Source organism: Scomber japonicus, chromosome 18, assembly GCF_027409825.1.
Source record: "Scomber japonicus isolate fScoJap1 chromosome 18, fScoJap1.pri, whole genome shotgun sequence".
Lineage (NCBI taxonomy): Eukaryota > Metazoa > Chordata > Actinopteri > Scombriformes > Scombridae > Scomber > Scomber japonicus.
Window position 1 is genome coordinate 15,974,398 of NC_070595.1, and position 16,702 is coordinate 15,991,099.

Here is a 16,702-nt window from a genome sequence, read left to right on the forward strand (position 1 = left end):
CGACCATGACGCTGAAATATCGACAGCCTGACTGTAATTTGTATTCCATGGTGCTGTCCGTGGTGCTGAAGTGAAAACGGATTTTTAATTGTGTATTTTTCTCTAAGTCTGAAGCCCTTCTGTCAGTTTTGTCTGGAATGTATAATAACCGTGAAATTATATACTATAAATATTCAATTTTAGACTATATTGTAGACTATATACTCTATAGAGTGATCAACGTAGCAACATGTAGTCGTGAAGTCGTAGAGTGAAAGTATTATAGACACACACTGCTGCCTGTAGTATTCCTATGATTTTCCTACAATATTTCTATGATCATTCAGTAGTATTTGTGCTACTGAAAATACACTCCCAGTCCAAGCCACCTCTGTAACTAAATGTTTTAGTGGAGACATGACTACAGATATAGTTTTTACTACAGATGTTTGGTGTAACCTGGGAGTGGAGCAGGCAGTGTGACTGAGGAAATTAACCTGCATTGGCCACACCACGCTCAGCTGCTCCAGTTACATAATGCGAGGTAACTACAGTACAGTGTGTTTTGAAATATACACATCATTTAAATGCTTAATGCCCATATTCAGTAAAAGAAAAGGCCTACAGAAAATATATACTTGGCCTGCTCTATTAAATTGACATTTTAATCGCAATTATAATATCAAGAATTAGGCTAGCCAATAGGATAATGCTGCCCCGTGTTAAAAATGAACAATTCACCTGCTGGGTATAACTACATTACTGCATACTATAACATTAACGATGGCTCTGCTCTATTCAGTGTTTTAGTGAGTCAGCATGCACAATATCAGGATCCTGAAACTGAAGCAGCTAAATGGAATTTAGACTTCATTCATTTTATCATTTACACCTGTGCTTTTGATACTGTGACATGTCAAAATGTTATCTGTGAAAAGGGCCAGTTTACTACACCCTGGTACCCCCAGATTTATTTTGGGACCACTAGTTCATGCCTTTAATCGTGGCCTTTAACAGCCACAATAATGTGTCTTAAAATGTTAAGACACCAGTGTTTTATCTCTTCACTTTGCCATTCGTTTGACTCTCTATATTCTTGTAGCAAGTATGTATTCATTCTCTACTGGGACTTAATTACACCTGCTGCCAAGTGAAATTAATTCACAGCAATTAATCACTTAACTTGACAGTGTACCAAAGAAATCCAGCAGTCCTCTATTTTATGGATCTAAATGAGAACCATGTGAAGTTCTCCTTTTTCTCCCTTACTACAAATGGCACAGTCAGTTAGTGTTTACATGAGTCTGCTCTTAATTGAACTAACCAGGTGTACATGTAGAGCTACTTAACCTGAGTCAAACAAATATGTGACAGTTATTATGTTGAGTGTAATGTCACATTGAGTCAAGAGTAGAGCAACGGTTGGCCTGGCAACAGCACTTGATGTCCCACCAGTTGCCTGTTTTCTCCTCACTATCTGACGGGAAACAGACAACCGCTGGAGCCGTGATAGGAGCTGGCAGGGTCCTAATTGCCCTTTTTGTTCAAAGACGCTTGGCAGGCCAGTCATTATAACAACAGGGAACCTTGCAACGCTGGCAACCCCCCGCTGACTGCCCATCTCAACAATTTCCCAAAATGCACCAGTAGAGAATGCTGAATGTCTGTGTGGATGTCTGAATTTAAAAAAAAAAGACACTGGCATGTCAGTGGCAAAATATAGACCACTGTATTTTCTCATAGAAACTTGCTTCAATTATGACCATTGACAGTGAGGGGTGTTATTTTTACCACCTTGTGGTAGCGAATGATCATGTATTAAGTGTTTATTAGGGAACCTATCAAAATGTGTCAGAATGTAATGATCAGTGTGTCAAAATAGTTTGAAAAGCAGTGTAATCCAGAAGATAACTTTCATTATTATGGTACATTTTTGGAAACACTATTTTACAGATCCCTCAATTTTATGCGAATATCCTGCAAAGTACTTTGCAGCTATTACTAATATTAATGGTTAATATTTTGAATATTTTACAAAGAGGGTGTTGCTATTTGGTACAAAATGAAAAACATATAAAAGTGTTAATTTGGTTTAGTTGGTTGTTGTTAATTTCCATAAGTCTTATTCAGACTCTTGACATTTCTTGAAGTGATGAAAACTGTTGATGTAAACTAACTTTATAGCAGCTATGGAGGTTTTTTAATTGACACCTTTTGCATTTTCAACCCATCATGCTGTAGCTGTTACATTATCAGTTGTTAGAGTTTTTAAAATAAATACTAATAGCTGCTTATGTTGTGAGAAAACATGAGGAAATCAAGGATTAAATTCTGCTTCTCTACAAAGTCCTGCAGAAGGAGGAAGTTCATGCAGAGCTTTTCCTTTTGCATATGTTGGCAATATACACTTACTGTAGTAGAAGTACAAAAAAGATGTGGAAATACCCTGATATAGTACCTGAGGTTTTATTCATGTTTGCAGAAACACAGCATTTATGAAGGCTGATCTAAAATCTGTGCATTTCCTGTGAAGCATCATCTCTGTAGACAATTTATAATGAGGAATAAACTCTGTGTGTAATTCTGTTTGTGTGCACATGTGTGTTGTATGCCACAGAAAGCCAAGCTGGGCCATGGTAAGAAAGTGATCACACCGTCAGACCACCGGCGGTTCAGCTTTCCTTCAGGTAACATGGACCGGGTCCGACTCAGCGACTTTAACTTCCTGGCCCTGCTGGGGAAAGGCAGCTTCGGCAAGGTGAGAGCCACAATCGCAAAAGTAACATCCTATAAAAGGACGTCCTTGAATGTTTAAATGTGCTGTTGAATCAACATTTAATATTGAGAATGTCTTTGATACAGTGTGACCTTTGACCTGTGGCATCCGTAGGTAATGTTGGCAGAGATGAAATCAACAGAGGAGCTGTATGCCATCAAGATCCTGAAGAAAGATGTTGTAATCCAGGATGATGATGTTGAATGTACAATGGTGGAGAAGAGAGTCTTGGCCCAGAAAGACAAACCACCTTTCCTCACACAGCTGCACTCCTGCTTCCAGACTGTGGTGCGTAAAAACTTCCACCGCCAGCTAAAGCCACGATCTTTAATGTGTACTTCGTGAATGGAGCACACACCCAAAAAAATAAAAATCAGATTGTGTAACTTTGCATATATCAGGGCAACAGCAACAACAAACTTACAACAAACTAAGTTCACTTCCAGGTCCTGTAGTAGTGTATCATGTAGTAGTGGCTCATGGTTATACTTACACAACATACTAATCTACCACCATTAAACATATCCTTACAAATATACACCCTACACATATATACATGGGTACACCTGCCCATATACATACATACGTAGTCAGGCATGTATACGTTTACGCATACAGTACATACATACACATACATAAATATTGAGGTGTCAATCTCTACCTAGATTATTTAGACAATAGTAACCTGTTTTAGGACTTCTATCAAAATTGTGCAAATTGTGTGATCTGATTTGCAGATATAGCCAGAAGTCTATACTTGTTAGATCAAATTTGCTTTTCACTTGCTTGAAAGGACATCATAAAACCTTCTGTAAAGAATGTGAAAAGTGAAAAGAAAAATCACATTACTCTATTTAAAGAGCGTCATTGTGCCCCCTGCATTGTTCTTTCAACAGGCATCTATTCATCCCCTGGCATTTGAAACCATGTCTGCCATTACATCTGTATTTACCTTTGCTGATTTATTCACACTCGTTTTCCAGCACTCCCTGCAGGGAAAATTGATACTTGACTGAGACCACCCTTGAATACGAAGTTGCCAGTATGACGTTAACAGTGTGCGTAGACAGGGTGACTCAAGGAGTTTTTAATAAAACCTACATTTATGGACCAAAGCTTTCTGACTTATGATACAATTATATGAACTGATGCAGTCACCACACTGAAAGAATAGATCATTTTAGATATTTTATATATGTCTGCAGAAGAATCATGTCTTAAGCTCTTTTTGTAGTTTTCACATAATTTACTGCTCTCTCAAACTCTCTTAAACTCTCTCTCTTATAGGATCGGCTGTACTTTGTGATGGAGTACATAAATGGAGGAGACCTCATGTACCATATCCAGCGTATGGGCAAGTTCAAGGAGCCACAGGCAGTGTAAGGACACTCATAGTTCATCCTCAACACATTTTAACCTAAGATATTCTGCAGACAGGTTACAGCTCTAAATCTTCTAAATTCAGTAATGTTTCATCTTACCGTAGTCTCTTTAACATATACATAGGATGTGGTCTCATTATGCTATTTAGGGTTAGACTGGAGTATCACATCCAGTGTAAACCAAGGCTAGAAGAGTGTGAAATCAAGAGCACTACACACCATCATCATATTAAAGATTTCACAATATTCATTCTTTAGTGCAAGGTTCTTACATATATACTGTATGTATCAAGAGGAATAACAATGACAGATGTTCCTTTTGTGTATATGGATTAAATGTTTTTTTTCAATTTTGCAGGTTTTATGCTGCAGAGATTGCGGCCGGTTTGTTTTTCCTTCACCGGAAGGGAATCATCTACAGGTGGGTGACCCAGAGGGGAAGCAGTTTTAATTCACCTCAAATCTAATATGCTGATTTTTAAGTACATTGCATTGCATAAAACTGCAGCCAAACAGTGAATTAGGTTTTACCAGAGGGCGTCTTGTATAATATTTCATACTTTCATTGCATATTAAAGAGAAAACAAACACACAAGTTAGGAGCAGGGACTGCCAGTTTAGTTTAAATGAAATGGAAATACTGTTTGTGTGTTGAACATCAAAGGAGCAGAGAGTGAGTCATTGAAGACAGAGAGGAAAAACAAGTTAAGAAACGTTTTTATGCAGTGTAAGAGGAGGAAATCATAAAAACCCTGATAGAAGAGATAAAGCTAAAGAAATGCAATGAGCTATGGGGAATTAACGTTAGACATCATCTAGCAGTTTTAGTTTTACTTGGATGGGGAAACCTACAGTATGGGCAGAGTAAAGCAGACAGAAGGCAGGAGAATCAGGAGATAACAGACAAAAAGAATGAGAAATTAATAAAGTGAAAGAAGAAGTATACAGGTTCAGAGAGAGAGAATGAGTGAGAGAAAGAGATTAAAAATGGACATGTAGATTTCACCTTGCTGGGCTGTCTGTCTGCAGAGCTTGGATACCCCTAAGAGGCAAACATTAAATCTGTACTTATCACCCTGATGCAAAAGCAAAAAAAAAAGAAAGGACAGAAAAGAAGTGCTTGAAAGAGACTAAGGTCACCTCTGTTCTTCTTCAGTACTTCAGCTTAAGGATTCCATTCTTCATATCCCACTAGCCTTGTGAATGACATTCTGACTTTACCTTGTGTCAGATATTACAGCCAGAAGTGGTGAACAAGTGGGAGAAAGTGAAGAATTGAAACATGAAACACAAGCTAGACGCAGGCTGAATTGAAAGTTCCAAAAAAATGATTTCTGGCCAAGAAATGATGACTTGTAACCCAGCGTACAATGTGTGCTGCAGACAGATGTACTGATCAGAGAGGTAGAAGTGGTGGAGAGCAGTTCTGGGTTTTCCGTGTTCCTCTGTTGTCTGGATGCTGACAAAAGAAACACAAGAAGTATCAAACCAGTCCATTACATCCAGACAGAAAAAAATGCATGTGGACAATTACACAAAACCTGTCTCTGCTGCAGGGATCTGAAGCTTGACAACGTGATGCTGGACTCCGAGGGCCACATCAAGATTGCTGACTTTGGCATGTGTAAGGAGAACATGTATGAAGGCATGACCACACGCACGTTCTGTGGCACACCCGACTACATTGCACCAGAGGTGAGAGGTCTTTTAATGAGGAAAAAGGGTACAGATTACAGAGACAAAGACTCTTACAGATTACAGAAACAAACTTAGACTTTTGGACTTGACCTGATCACGATCCATTTGAATTTGACTGTTGTCTAAACCCCTGCCTCCAACACCAATTTCCACTCATGGCTTTAGTAATCTTAGCCAGACACAGCAGCTCTGTCAAGCTTTGGATTTCTACACATGCTGCACTATAGTAAGAGTCTTTTTTCTAGACTTTCCAAAACCAAAAGAACGAGAGAAACACTTACTGTACATGGACAATGACTTTTCAAGCCTTTTAGATTACATCCCTAGTCATGTTGGGCACCTATTTAACAATATATGCTAAAAAAAAAAAAAATAGGAAGAAATTAATTTCTTTGTATTCTTTAAACAAAATCTAGTCATGTTTTCTTGTAAAACAAAAAATTTGGACAGAAAGAAAGAAAAAATAATAAATACAAATAAATTGTGTATTGTGGCAGGCCAACTGGCTTGATAGGTAGTTTCATCAATGCCATGGTCCACTGTCAGCAGCAGTCAGTCTTTACTTGTATAGCTCCTCTAGTCTTACATATAGTTTTAACCAGTTTAACTTTTCAAACCTTTCTTTTCACCCAAACAAAGAGCATGAAACCAAGCAATGTGTATTGAGTGTCAGTGCTGTTCAGCAGAGGGCAGCATAGAGCTGCCAATATTAAATGTAAAGCTCTACTTTTCATTAGGAAGTGTAACCATGCACTCATACCCCAAGATATATAAGCGACAAGAGCAGCCAACAGTCATTCATTTTTAATGAAAACTGATGACGAAGAGTAGTGAGCAGTGCAATGCCAGCACCAAGAGCAAGGTTAACAGGTTAAGGTTGACCAGAGTAACTTTATGCAAATTGGCAGCGACACCACAAGCAGCAACCAATTGCTGATCGGGGTTGGATTTTCTTCACACAGCAACTACAATACTAAAGTCCCTAGCAAACACCATGTCTTAACAGGCATTACATGCCCACCTTACACCCCCTGACCTGACCTAAACCTTTATGAAGATAAGGAAAAACTCCCAAGAAAGAAATGAATTGAATAAATATTTTGATATATTAAGCCTAATACATGTGGCATTAATATTAGGCTATTTCTACAATTATTATTGTATTTTTTTCTATAACAAGCAGATAATACTTCATTCCAACAACATGATTTTGAGAGTAACATTTAATAAGATTTATTTTCTTTTTTTATGACAAAAATTGAGAATAGACACATTTTTCTTACCAAATACTACACAGTGAAAAAAATATATTTTGTCATCCTTGTCAAGTCCACAGCCGGGCTGTCAAATAGCTCTACTACAAACCTGATATTGGCAACAGCTGAACTAGATGTCCACAGCATTACTTGAATGACCTGCTCCCTGCTGACAACTACTAGAGGGCTTACAGCAAGCAGCCAGCAACCAGAGCACACGCTGCTGCTCATGAATCTCTTGGTGTCAGTGCCCAGCAAGGGAGATTTGTCTTTTTTGAGATCTTTTTTTGAGGTATTGTCCAAGCCAAAATGAAAAACTGTCTAATCGCAGCTTGGAGGCAGAACCATAGGTGGAGCTTAGTGTTGTGGATACACACTAATGGCCTCCATGACAGAACTTGAAAGGACTTTTATAAATATTGCCCCTTTGAACTGTAACTTATTTTATCTGCTTCACTCAGTAGCGGCATGTACTGCAAAATTCATCCATCCTACAACCTCACATTCAGCCCTTCAGATAACTGTACCGTCCATCTTTTCGCATTAGGTTCCATTCACTGCATGTTAACTACACCACACAGTCACCACATGACTTGACCGTTCATAACAAATATATATATATATATGTATATATATATATATATATACATGAGTTGAAGAAGAGTTAAAAGAATGCAAGAGATAAAAGTTAGTTCAGACCATTTTTTACACAGACAAAGTGGCAAAGATGATTCACTAACGATAATGAGGTGTTTGCTAGTTAGTGTGTATATGTGTGTCTGCTCCCATCTGTCTGCATTGACTCATGAGGGAGTGCATTGTCTCACAGGTGGGAAGTGAGGGAAGCCCTTACTGCTGGTTTCTCCTTGTAAACTTCATCCAAAAGAATCTTTTTAGAGACTTTCTTGGCTTTCCATCCTTCATGGCAAAGTCAATGTGTGATGATTTTTTAAAAAAAGGCTTTTTTTCTTACCAAGTATTGTTGGATTATAATGACTTCACGAGCCATGTCTTTTGTGACAGCTCCTCTGTGTGTCATTTGTGGCATTATAGCCCAAAATCTGTGCTGTTTGGACCTAGGGAGAAATGTATTGACCTAAGCAGCTGTGGATGTAGTTTTCTTTAGTTCTGTTTTTTAGCTGAGTTGAGCAACCAATGTAACTTTGTGAACTGCACAGTACAAATTGTCACATTTCTGCTTCTGTTAAAGACAAGCGCAGCTGTGATTTTGCTCTTTGCTTGTGCATCTCTTTGTGTGTGTGTGTGTGTGTGTGTGTGTTTGTGTCTGTGTGTAGACTGTGTGTGGGTGGAGGGTGTAGGATGGCAAATTGGATGGTAGGAGATGTCGCCTTTGTTATGGCAGCTCAAAATAGCAGACCGTATTTAATGGTGGTTGATTTGGTTTGAGTTTGAATAAGAGAAATGCTTCTTTCAGTGTTGCACTTCACATTTTCTCTGATATCTTCACTGCAGCTTTTTTGGGGTTGCAACACTTATCCATCCATACCTGACTGTAGTCAGACAGTATTCACAGCATGGAGACAAAATTGAAAATTAATCTGGCAGGAGAATTAAAGTCATCTTATATGACTGAAATCTTAATAACCACAGCTCTTTGCATACAGTGGTGGGGTAGCGTGTGCATGTATTTTTAACCTTTTCTCATCTATCTCTATCATCTGTATCTCTCAGATTATAGCATACCAGCCATACGGGAAATCTGTGGACTGGTGGGCATATGGCGTTCTTCTCTATGAGATGCTGGCAGGACAGGTAAAGTCTTCATTGTTTGACCAATCCTGGTCTATAATGGTTCTAATATCATTATAATTAGTACTGCAAATTTTGTGGTATGTATCCATAACGATTTGCTTACTAGGCAATCTTTTACTGGCAACTATTTTAATAATAGATCAATCATTTTATATATTTTGTATCATTTAACAAGAAGGAAAACAAAAATGAATTGGTCGGTGCCTCTTAAATCTGAGGACGTGTTGTTTTCCTGTTTTATATTTTTGTAAACTTAATATTTTTGGGGTTTGAACTTTTAGACAAACAAAACAAGCAATATGATGACATCACTGAGGGCTTTACAAAAACACTCTTTTATTGAATTTGATATGGTCAGCACATTCTCTGTATAAGTGCTTCCACTTATCTTACCATAGCCACCATAAATATGTATATATTTATACACAATATGTATACCGAATATAAATTGTCATCACAATGACATAAGGTCAAAAAACTGTGCTAATGGCTAGTGGTGCTGACTGGTCTTCATGCGCTACGTTAAAACAGGGCTTTTACCAATATGACTGTAAACTGTTGTTGTGAAGCCATCTTCAGTGATTATAAACTGTAAACAACATGTGTCACTGGGGCAATAAACCACAACAAATAGTTATCTCTACTGCTGCAACAATGAGGATCAGTAGATTTGGTTAATGTTTCCAGTTTCCAGGCAACAGATGGGGGAAGATACTGAGGATGGATCAGACACATAAACAGTCACACAAAATAACAATTATAACAGGGTTTTTTGAAGCTTTGTAACACCTACAGAGATCATTTGATCTAAATGACGAACACTTAATTCACTGAGTGACTTTTTTGTGTGATACAAGACCACTAGACAGCAATGTAACATAAGACACCTGACAGCTCACCTGTTGTTTTCTTCACCTCAGTATCTTGTCTGCTTGCACAAGCTTCAAGCTGTAAGTTGTTACTTTCCCTCACGACTTTGATATGATCTGGTGACTCTTTGTTTATCCTCCTCAGCCGCCGTTTGATGGAGAGGATGAGGACGAGCTATTCCAGTCCATCATGGAGCACAATGTGTCCTACCCTAAGTCCATGTCTAAAGAAGCAGTGTCCATCTGCAAAGGGGTAAGTACCTTTTTAAAGGAGCATACAGTGTTCAACAAAGCAAACATGCTTGTACAATCCATCAGATGAATGGTTTTGTCATCTGTATAGTAATATAACGAGAGCAGCAACTGTCTTGGAAAACTTTAATCAGCTATTGAACAACAGCACAACATTAAGCTATGTTGTTCATCAACTCGGTTAAAGCTGAGAGACATGAAGGCTGTGGAATGGATAATGTGAATTTGGAAGTTTTTGACACCAATAGCTGGCTGGGAAATCAAGACATCAAGACATCAAGACACGTGTTCTTCTCACACCTGGACGTCACTTTTTTTGATATCACACCAACAAACATGATTATGATTATTTACCTACAAGGAAATTAGTTTTCAGTGTCAATTTATACACCAGTGAAGATTCAATTAAGATTCAAGCAGAAACCGATCAAGTCTTTTAATAATACATCCCCACCTTCATTTATTATGATATCACACCCGGTAGCTGCTTTCCGCCACAAGAAATATCATTCATCATCTCAGAGCCAGTGACAAAAGAGATTATCCTGACCCCTCTTATTGTTTGCTTCACATTTCATTTGCCAAAAGGATTCACAGTATAAATTAAAAATGGCTGCTGACTCAGAAACAGAGCTATGAAAAGGCAGCACAATTTCCTGAGACTATTTTAAGGCTTGTTAAGTGAAAACCAGTATGAGTGTCAGTCTGGCTCTGTGTAATGTTGCTGACGTGATTGCAAGAAAGAGAAGATAAAAAGTGAATGCTCGACATATATACTTCCTGTCTGATTTACTATTATTACCTTTTCTCTCCCTCGAGCACCAAGCTGCCTCTTTCGCATCTTCTTATCACTCTCCCTCTGTTTCTCACCAGCTGATGACCAAGCACCCATCAAAGCGTCTCGGCTGTGGCCCAGAAGGTGAGAGGGACATCAGAGAGCAGGCCTTCTTTAGACGTATTGACTGGGATCGCCTAGCCAACAGAGAGATCCAGCCGCCATTTAAACCCAAAGTGGTGAGTGATGCTGTGTGAGACTGTGTATGCTGTCGTGACGAGGTCTACCTCAATCTCTCATAACAAGGAGTGGGCAATATCAACAGGATATAAATTAGATATTCAACAGTATATTTACTATATCATAAATGTTTCGATATAGCTCATTAATTTGCAACAATGCCTACGTACATCCAGAGAAATTAATGAGATGAATGCTATGGAAAAATCTCAGACAGTAGATTTATTTTGACTTTGAAAGGATACGTTTTGTTTAATTCAAGCCTGTCTGCTACAGTAGCTGAGTTTGAGTCAACAAACTTACATGTGACTACAAGAACATATCGCTCCACCACAGCTCACCCATGTACTTCATTCCACAGAAACAAGAAGAAGGAATTTTGTACTAAACAACCTGTAACTTAGGAAGACACAGACTCAATCAAGCTAACTCAGACTGCAAAAGTCTCATTTTTCCTAACCCTAACCCTAACTTCAGGGCCAGTGTGTAGAGTACTGTAGGAACCATTACAGCAACCTATTTCCATGTACATATTGGCACATCAGTATTGTAATAATAATAATCATCTATTAAGCAGGTGGATATTTATAGACACAGTATTGTTATTAGACAGTATCTATCCTTTTAGGTATATAAAGTCTGCCATGTTTCAGTGTTACCCACAACAAATGAAAAAGCAAACCACTGTGTTTTCCAGAGAAGCAAAATGATTATTCAAAAGCAAGATTGTTTAATCAAAAGAGCACCTGCTGTTATAACTCTTCATGCTATTTCTTTGTTGCTTTCTACTGCATTTGGCATTCCTTTCATGAATGAATTCTGTCTGCACATACCGTGAAGTCCTCTAATCCTTCTTTATGTTTTTAGCTTTTTATCGTTTAGGACATTAAATAGTGAGCAGCAGTAATTCATTCCTGCTGTGTCTGTACTGCTGAGAACAACAAGAATAAGATTAGAAAGCAGCTCCCATAACATCATCATTTACACAAAATATTATTTCCATAAATCTTTAGTGAAATTCTGTTTATTACTGAAATTCATATAACAGTTCTACCTCAGCTAAGAAAAATAACTTATGTGGCAGTCAAGATACAATCAAGATATCTATTTATAGACACAGAGATGAAAAGCAGAAAGTAACAGGCACGTATCAGAAAATCATCATGAAACATTCAGCAGTATGTTTTATTCTCTCATGCAGAATAAAATGTTAAAAACAGCAAATCACCAACCAGAAAAAAATCATTCTGTCTCATTTGTTTATGCATCACTACATAAGAAATCAAATACTTCCTCTGAGAGTCTTTAAGGAAGTGTATGAATGGTTGCCTTTTGTATGTCTGTGTTCTGTGTATTGGTTTATATGCATCCAGCAGAGCTTCAGGCTGGATCTCAGCTGCAGCCACCCTCCCCACTGCCACTGACACCTAAACCTCCTCCTGTCACTACAAACGCTCCTTCTCTGTTTGTGGACCCCCACATCTTCCATCCCCTCGCTGCCCCGCAGAGCCCGAAGCAATACAAGCGCTGCCATAGAGGGTTAAAAATAGCTCTCTAAGAGCAGAGTTCCCTTTACTTCCACACAAGGGCCATGATAAATGCAGGGTTACGTAGCGGATGTATCTGTCTCCATTCACAGGGGGAGGAAAACATTGCTAAAAATGGATCCATCCATTCAGGGGGCTTTGTGTCGTATAGCTATAACAAACAAGCATTAAGGAAGCATTCAAGGCAGTTCCCAGCCCCCACCTTGGCACCTCAGACCATCTTTCTGTGATGATAAATCCTACATACAGACCCCTGTTCACTTGAAAAATAACCCTCTCTGAAGCAAATCAGATGCCAGAGGGTCCCATGTCAGCACTCCAAGACTGCTTTGAATTTCAGGAAAGCTGCTACTGACAACATATCAACCTGGGGGAGTGTGCTGAGTCTGTGTCCGCATACATGTGCATGTGCATAGATGACATCTGTGTCACCAAGAACATCACGTGCCAACAAGAAACCCTTTTTGACCGTAGAGATGTGTGCAATGTGGTGAGCACAAAATGCTACCTTCAAATCTGACGACATGGTGGCCCTCAGATTAGAAAGAGCCAACCTGAAGTGAGTCATTAGGGTAGCAAAGGGTGCACTCATGGTCATAAAATCCAGTCACTTTCATGACATCAGGGAAACCAGGCGCATGTGGCTGGGAATCCAAACTATCAGTCTACAAGACTGCTACTCCATGCTGTGATGACAACACTGACTTCTTGAGGCACTGCGAGGAAAGCCACACCTCGTCATAATGACCAGGTACCCAGTCTTGACTCAGCTGATGTCTGAAGGACCCTGAGGAGAGTCAGCTCATAGAAAGCTGCAGGTCCTTACAATATAAAAAGCCATGTGCTCAGACTGGCACATGTCCTCTCATCATGATTAAAGACGGCCACCATCATACCAGTGCCTAAAAAATCAACAATTACATTGCTCAATGGCTACCACCCCATAACACTCACTCCCATCATGATGAAGTGCTTTGAGAGGTCAATCAAGAGCAGGGGGAGGGGTGCACATCATGGTCAACCTGACCTGGACCCTAAACACGTCTTCCCTATCCAAGATGAGGAAAAGCACCATAGAGAGTGTACTGACCAGCTGCATCTCTATCTGGTATGGAAACTACAGTGCCTCAGACTGGAAGTCACTGCAGAGAGTGGTGAAGACAGCCAAGAAACTCATCAGGACTTAATTTCCATCCATTCAAACATATCACGCAAACACTGCTTGACTAAGGCTACAGACGTTGCTGGGGACCCTATGCATCCCTATCAGGGACTCTTTGCCCTTCTACTTCTTTCCCCAAGCCATCCTTAACTCCCAGCAACTCCTCACACACACACTCGGACTGTAATGGTCTAGTATCTATTTTAAACTGTGATGTGCAGTTCCATTCACTGTGGACACTATACTCATGATTGTTTATAGCATGTGCATATATAACTAATTTTCTTTATTTTTACTATTTTTACTTGTTTTTTAGTATCTTTCATATTCCAGTTATTGCATACAATATGTCCATGGTTGTTTACAGTATGTTTAAAATAGAACTTATTCATTATGTTTTACTTTTGCCAGTCTTTTTAGCATTTTTCTATTACAGGAGTGAGCTTGATGCAATGTAATTTTATTCTGCTGTACTGTGTATAGTCTGAATGACAATAAAGTTGATCTTGAATCTTGAACATGAATTGCTCTTCAGGGACTGGCAAATAGACGATCCATCTGAGGCTTTATGGCTTGGCATCTGTAATATTATGGTGCTGAAATCCACAATAAACTACAGATGTGTTTTTTTCCTGTGCATTACTCTTTCTGGTGAAATTAGTTCCATAAAATTGTCATGACTGTGTGATTATTGTGCATAACACAGAACAATATCCATATATATTCAGCTGCTTGAGACACATGACAGCCCCAAGCAAAGCTGCACGCTGACTCTGATGACCTCCACAGTGAATGCTCAGGGTTAACTACTAATCTAATTACAACTTCTGCCTGACTACACATTGGACTTCGACATTTTTCCACACCACCTTCCCTCTGGGAATGTTGAGAAGCTTTCTATTAAAAGACTTGAGGAAAAAGCCACTTTAATCATAAGTCTACAATCATTTACAGCCCAGAAATGAAAAGAATGATTGATCCTTTCCTTCACATTTAACTTTTTTTTAATATATTTCTTTGTTTCAGTGTGGCAAAGGAGCAGAAAACTTTGACAAGTTTTTCACACGCACCCAGCCCGTACTGACCCCTCCCGACCAGCTGGTCATCGCCAACATCGACCAGAGCGAGTTTGCAGGCTTCTCCTTCATCAACGCTCAGTTCACCCATCCGTCCGTGCACAGCGTGGTATGAGAAGAAAGTGGAGAGAGAGGGAAGTGAAAGGGGAGGGAAAAAAGCATGGACTGTCACTGACTACATACAGGATCCTTCCAAACTCCAACAATCGCCCCGCTGTCAAAAAGACTCACACCATCCTCTACAGTGTTCTGTCGACTAGTTATCAGTATCTGTGTGCGGGATTGACGGAGGAGAGGGGAGCAAAGTATTAAAATGATGTCTGTGGGCGTGTTAGTACAATCTGAAGTGAGAGGAAAAAGTACATGGCACTGATTTTTTTTTTTTTTTTGCATAATTTTCCCCAACATCTCATAACCACATTCTTTATTCTGAATCTATTATCTGTGTTTTTTTCCAAACCTGCAGACTTTTCTTGTGTATGAATGTTTCTATTTCATTAGATGTTAAAGATACCAGATGTAGACACTTTTCCTCCTCATTCCATCCATGTTTCTCCCATCTTACTACGCAACAAGCTGCAATGCACGACATGAACGGAACCTATTTTTCTGCTCTGTCCTGGCTTTATCTACTTCTGAACTGCTACTGTACACGTATATATTATATTTATATACTCAAAAAAAAGAGGTAGTATACTGTTACATGAGTGCCAAAGTAGAAATGGAAGAAATCATTTCTATTGCAGTTCCTAAAGTCCTTGTAATGTTTTATTTTTCCTTTAACCTTCCCAACAGTGTCCACACACTGAAAACCCCCCTAGACGTTTATATCTGTTGTTTTGTAGGACGTGGAGCTACAGTACAGTATATCTACAAGCCGTCTAGGCCTTTCTAGGCCCGGATGATGGATGAATGCAGCCTAGTGTCAGAAAACTGTGGATCAAAGATACAGTGTGTTGATTAAAGTCTAAAGATGCTATTTCCATATGCACAAAGCAGATCTCTGTTGCATGCTTATGTTCTGACTCTGTATGAGCAGTAGACTCTAGGATGCTGTACACGTCTGGTATCACTGTAAAGTTTAGTATTTACGGTATAAACTATGTTAATATATAATTGTTGTATGTTTTGGGGAAAAGTCTTATTCTTAAGAAATGTTTCTAATTGTTAAGGGAGAGGTTTTGTTTCTGTTTTATGTTACACTTAACTAAACTTTTATGTCTAGAGAGAGAGAGATGTCTACCCTCTATTGTATGTCAACCTTTTCTTTTTTTCTTTTTTTTGTAAATATGTTTCAAATGAGATGTTTCAAAAAGAGAAGCAGATTTTATACTATGAACAGAATGTGCTTTTACTACCATACACGGTTTGAACATTTCTATGTCTAGATTACCCCGAGAAGAGATATAAAGTTTGGCTGAATCTTTGGTAGCTTTGTTATCAGCAAACCTTGTTATATGTATTTCCACTATCTATTTATCCATTGTTTTCTACTACTTCTCAGTGTCATAGAGAATATGCAGCGCCTACTGTGCGTGAAAACGGTTGAACGCCCTTCTTGCCTTGGTCGTCTCAGGGCCGACTCCTTCTATAACAAACTGAAATCAGAACCAAGTGAGGATTTCAGAGCCCTCTGTGGCTGAAACATGTCTTTTCTTTTCTTGAGTGTATCTTGTGCATGCGTGAGGCGAGGCCTGATCTAAGCATGAGAAAGACCCCTTGCATGATACAGAGATCCCCAGCGTGGAGCATGTGAGTTCCCCACCTTGTCACACAGAATGAGACAAAACCCATCCGACGAGCATTGTGCGCTTTTCTGCTCATCGCCTCATCCCTCTCGCTGTCATGTAGCCCAAACTGTTTGGCTAAAAAGCTGAATTATTAACTCACTGTATCTGTGAACTGCTTATGTTGGCT

The 16,702-nt window shown here is 39.1% G+C and overlaps 1 protein-coding gene across 2 annotated transcripts in view; it reads left to right on the plus strand.

The window, feature by feature from the left end:
- prkcab (protein kinase C, alpha, b) overlaps nucleotides 1-15,010 on the plus strand; it is a 98,956-nt gene extending 83,946 nt beyond the window's left edge. For both annotated transcript variants that reach the window (XM_053338023.1, XM_053338024.1), the window contains 9 exons: nucleotides 2,597-2,737; nucleotides 2,870-3,043; nucleotides 4,043-4,134; nucleotides 4,496-4,558; nucleotides 5,694-5,832; nucleotides 8,784-8,864; nucleotides 9,879-9,986; nucleotides 10,859-10,999; nucleotides 14,736-15,010. In XM_053338023.1, the coding sequence (XP_053193998.1) occupies nucleotides 2,597-2,737; nucleotides 2,870-3,043; nucleotides 4,043-4,134; nucleotides 4,496-4,558; nucleotides 5,694-5,832; nucleotides 8,784-8,864; nucleotides 9,879-9,986; nucleotides 10,859-10,999; nucleotides 14,736-14,900 (1,104 nt within the window). In that variant the 3' untranslated portion in view covers nucleotides 14,901-15,010. The remainder of the gene's footprint in view (nucleotides 1-2,596; nucleotides 2,738-2,869; nucleotides 3,044-4,042; nucleotides 4,135-4,495; nucleotides 4,559-5,693; nucleotides 5,833-8,783; nucleotides 8,865-9,878; nucleotides 9,987-10,858; nucleotides 11,000-14,735) is intronic.
- The last annotated feature ends 1,692 nt before the right edge of the window (nucleotides 15,011-16,702 follow it).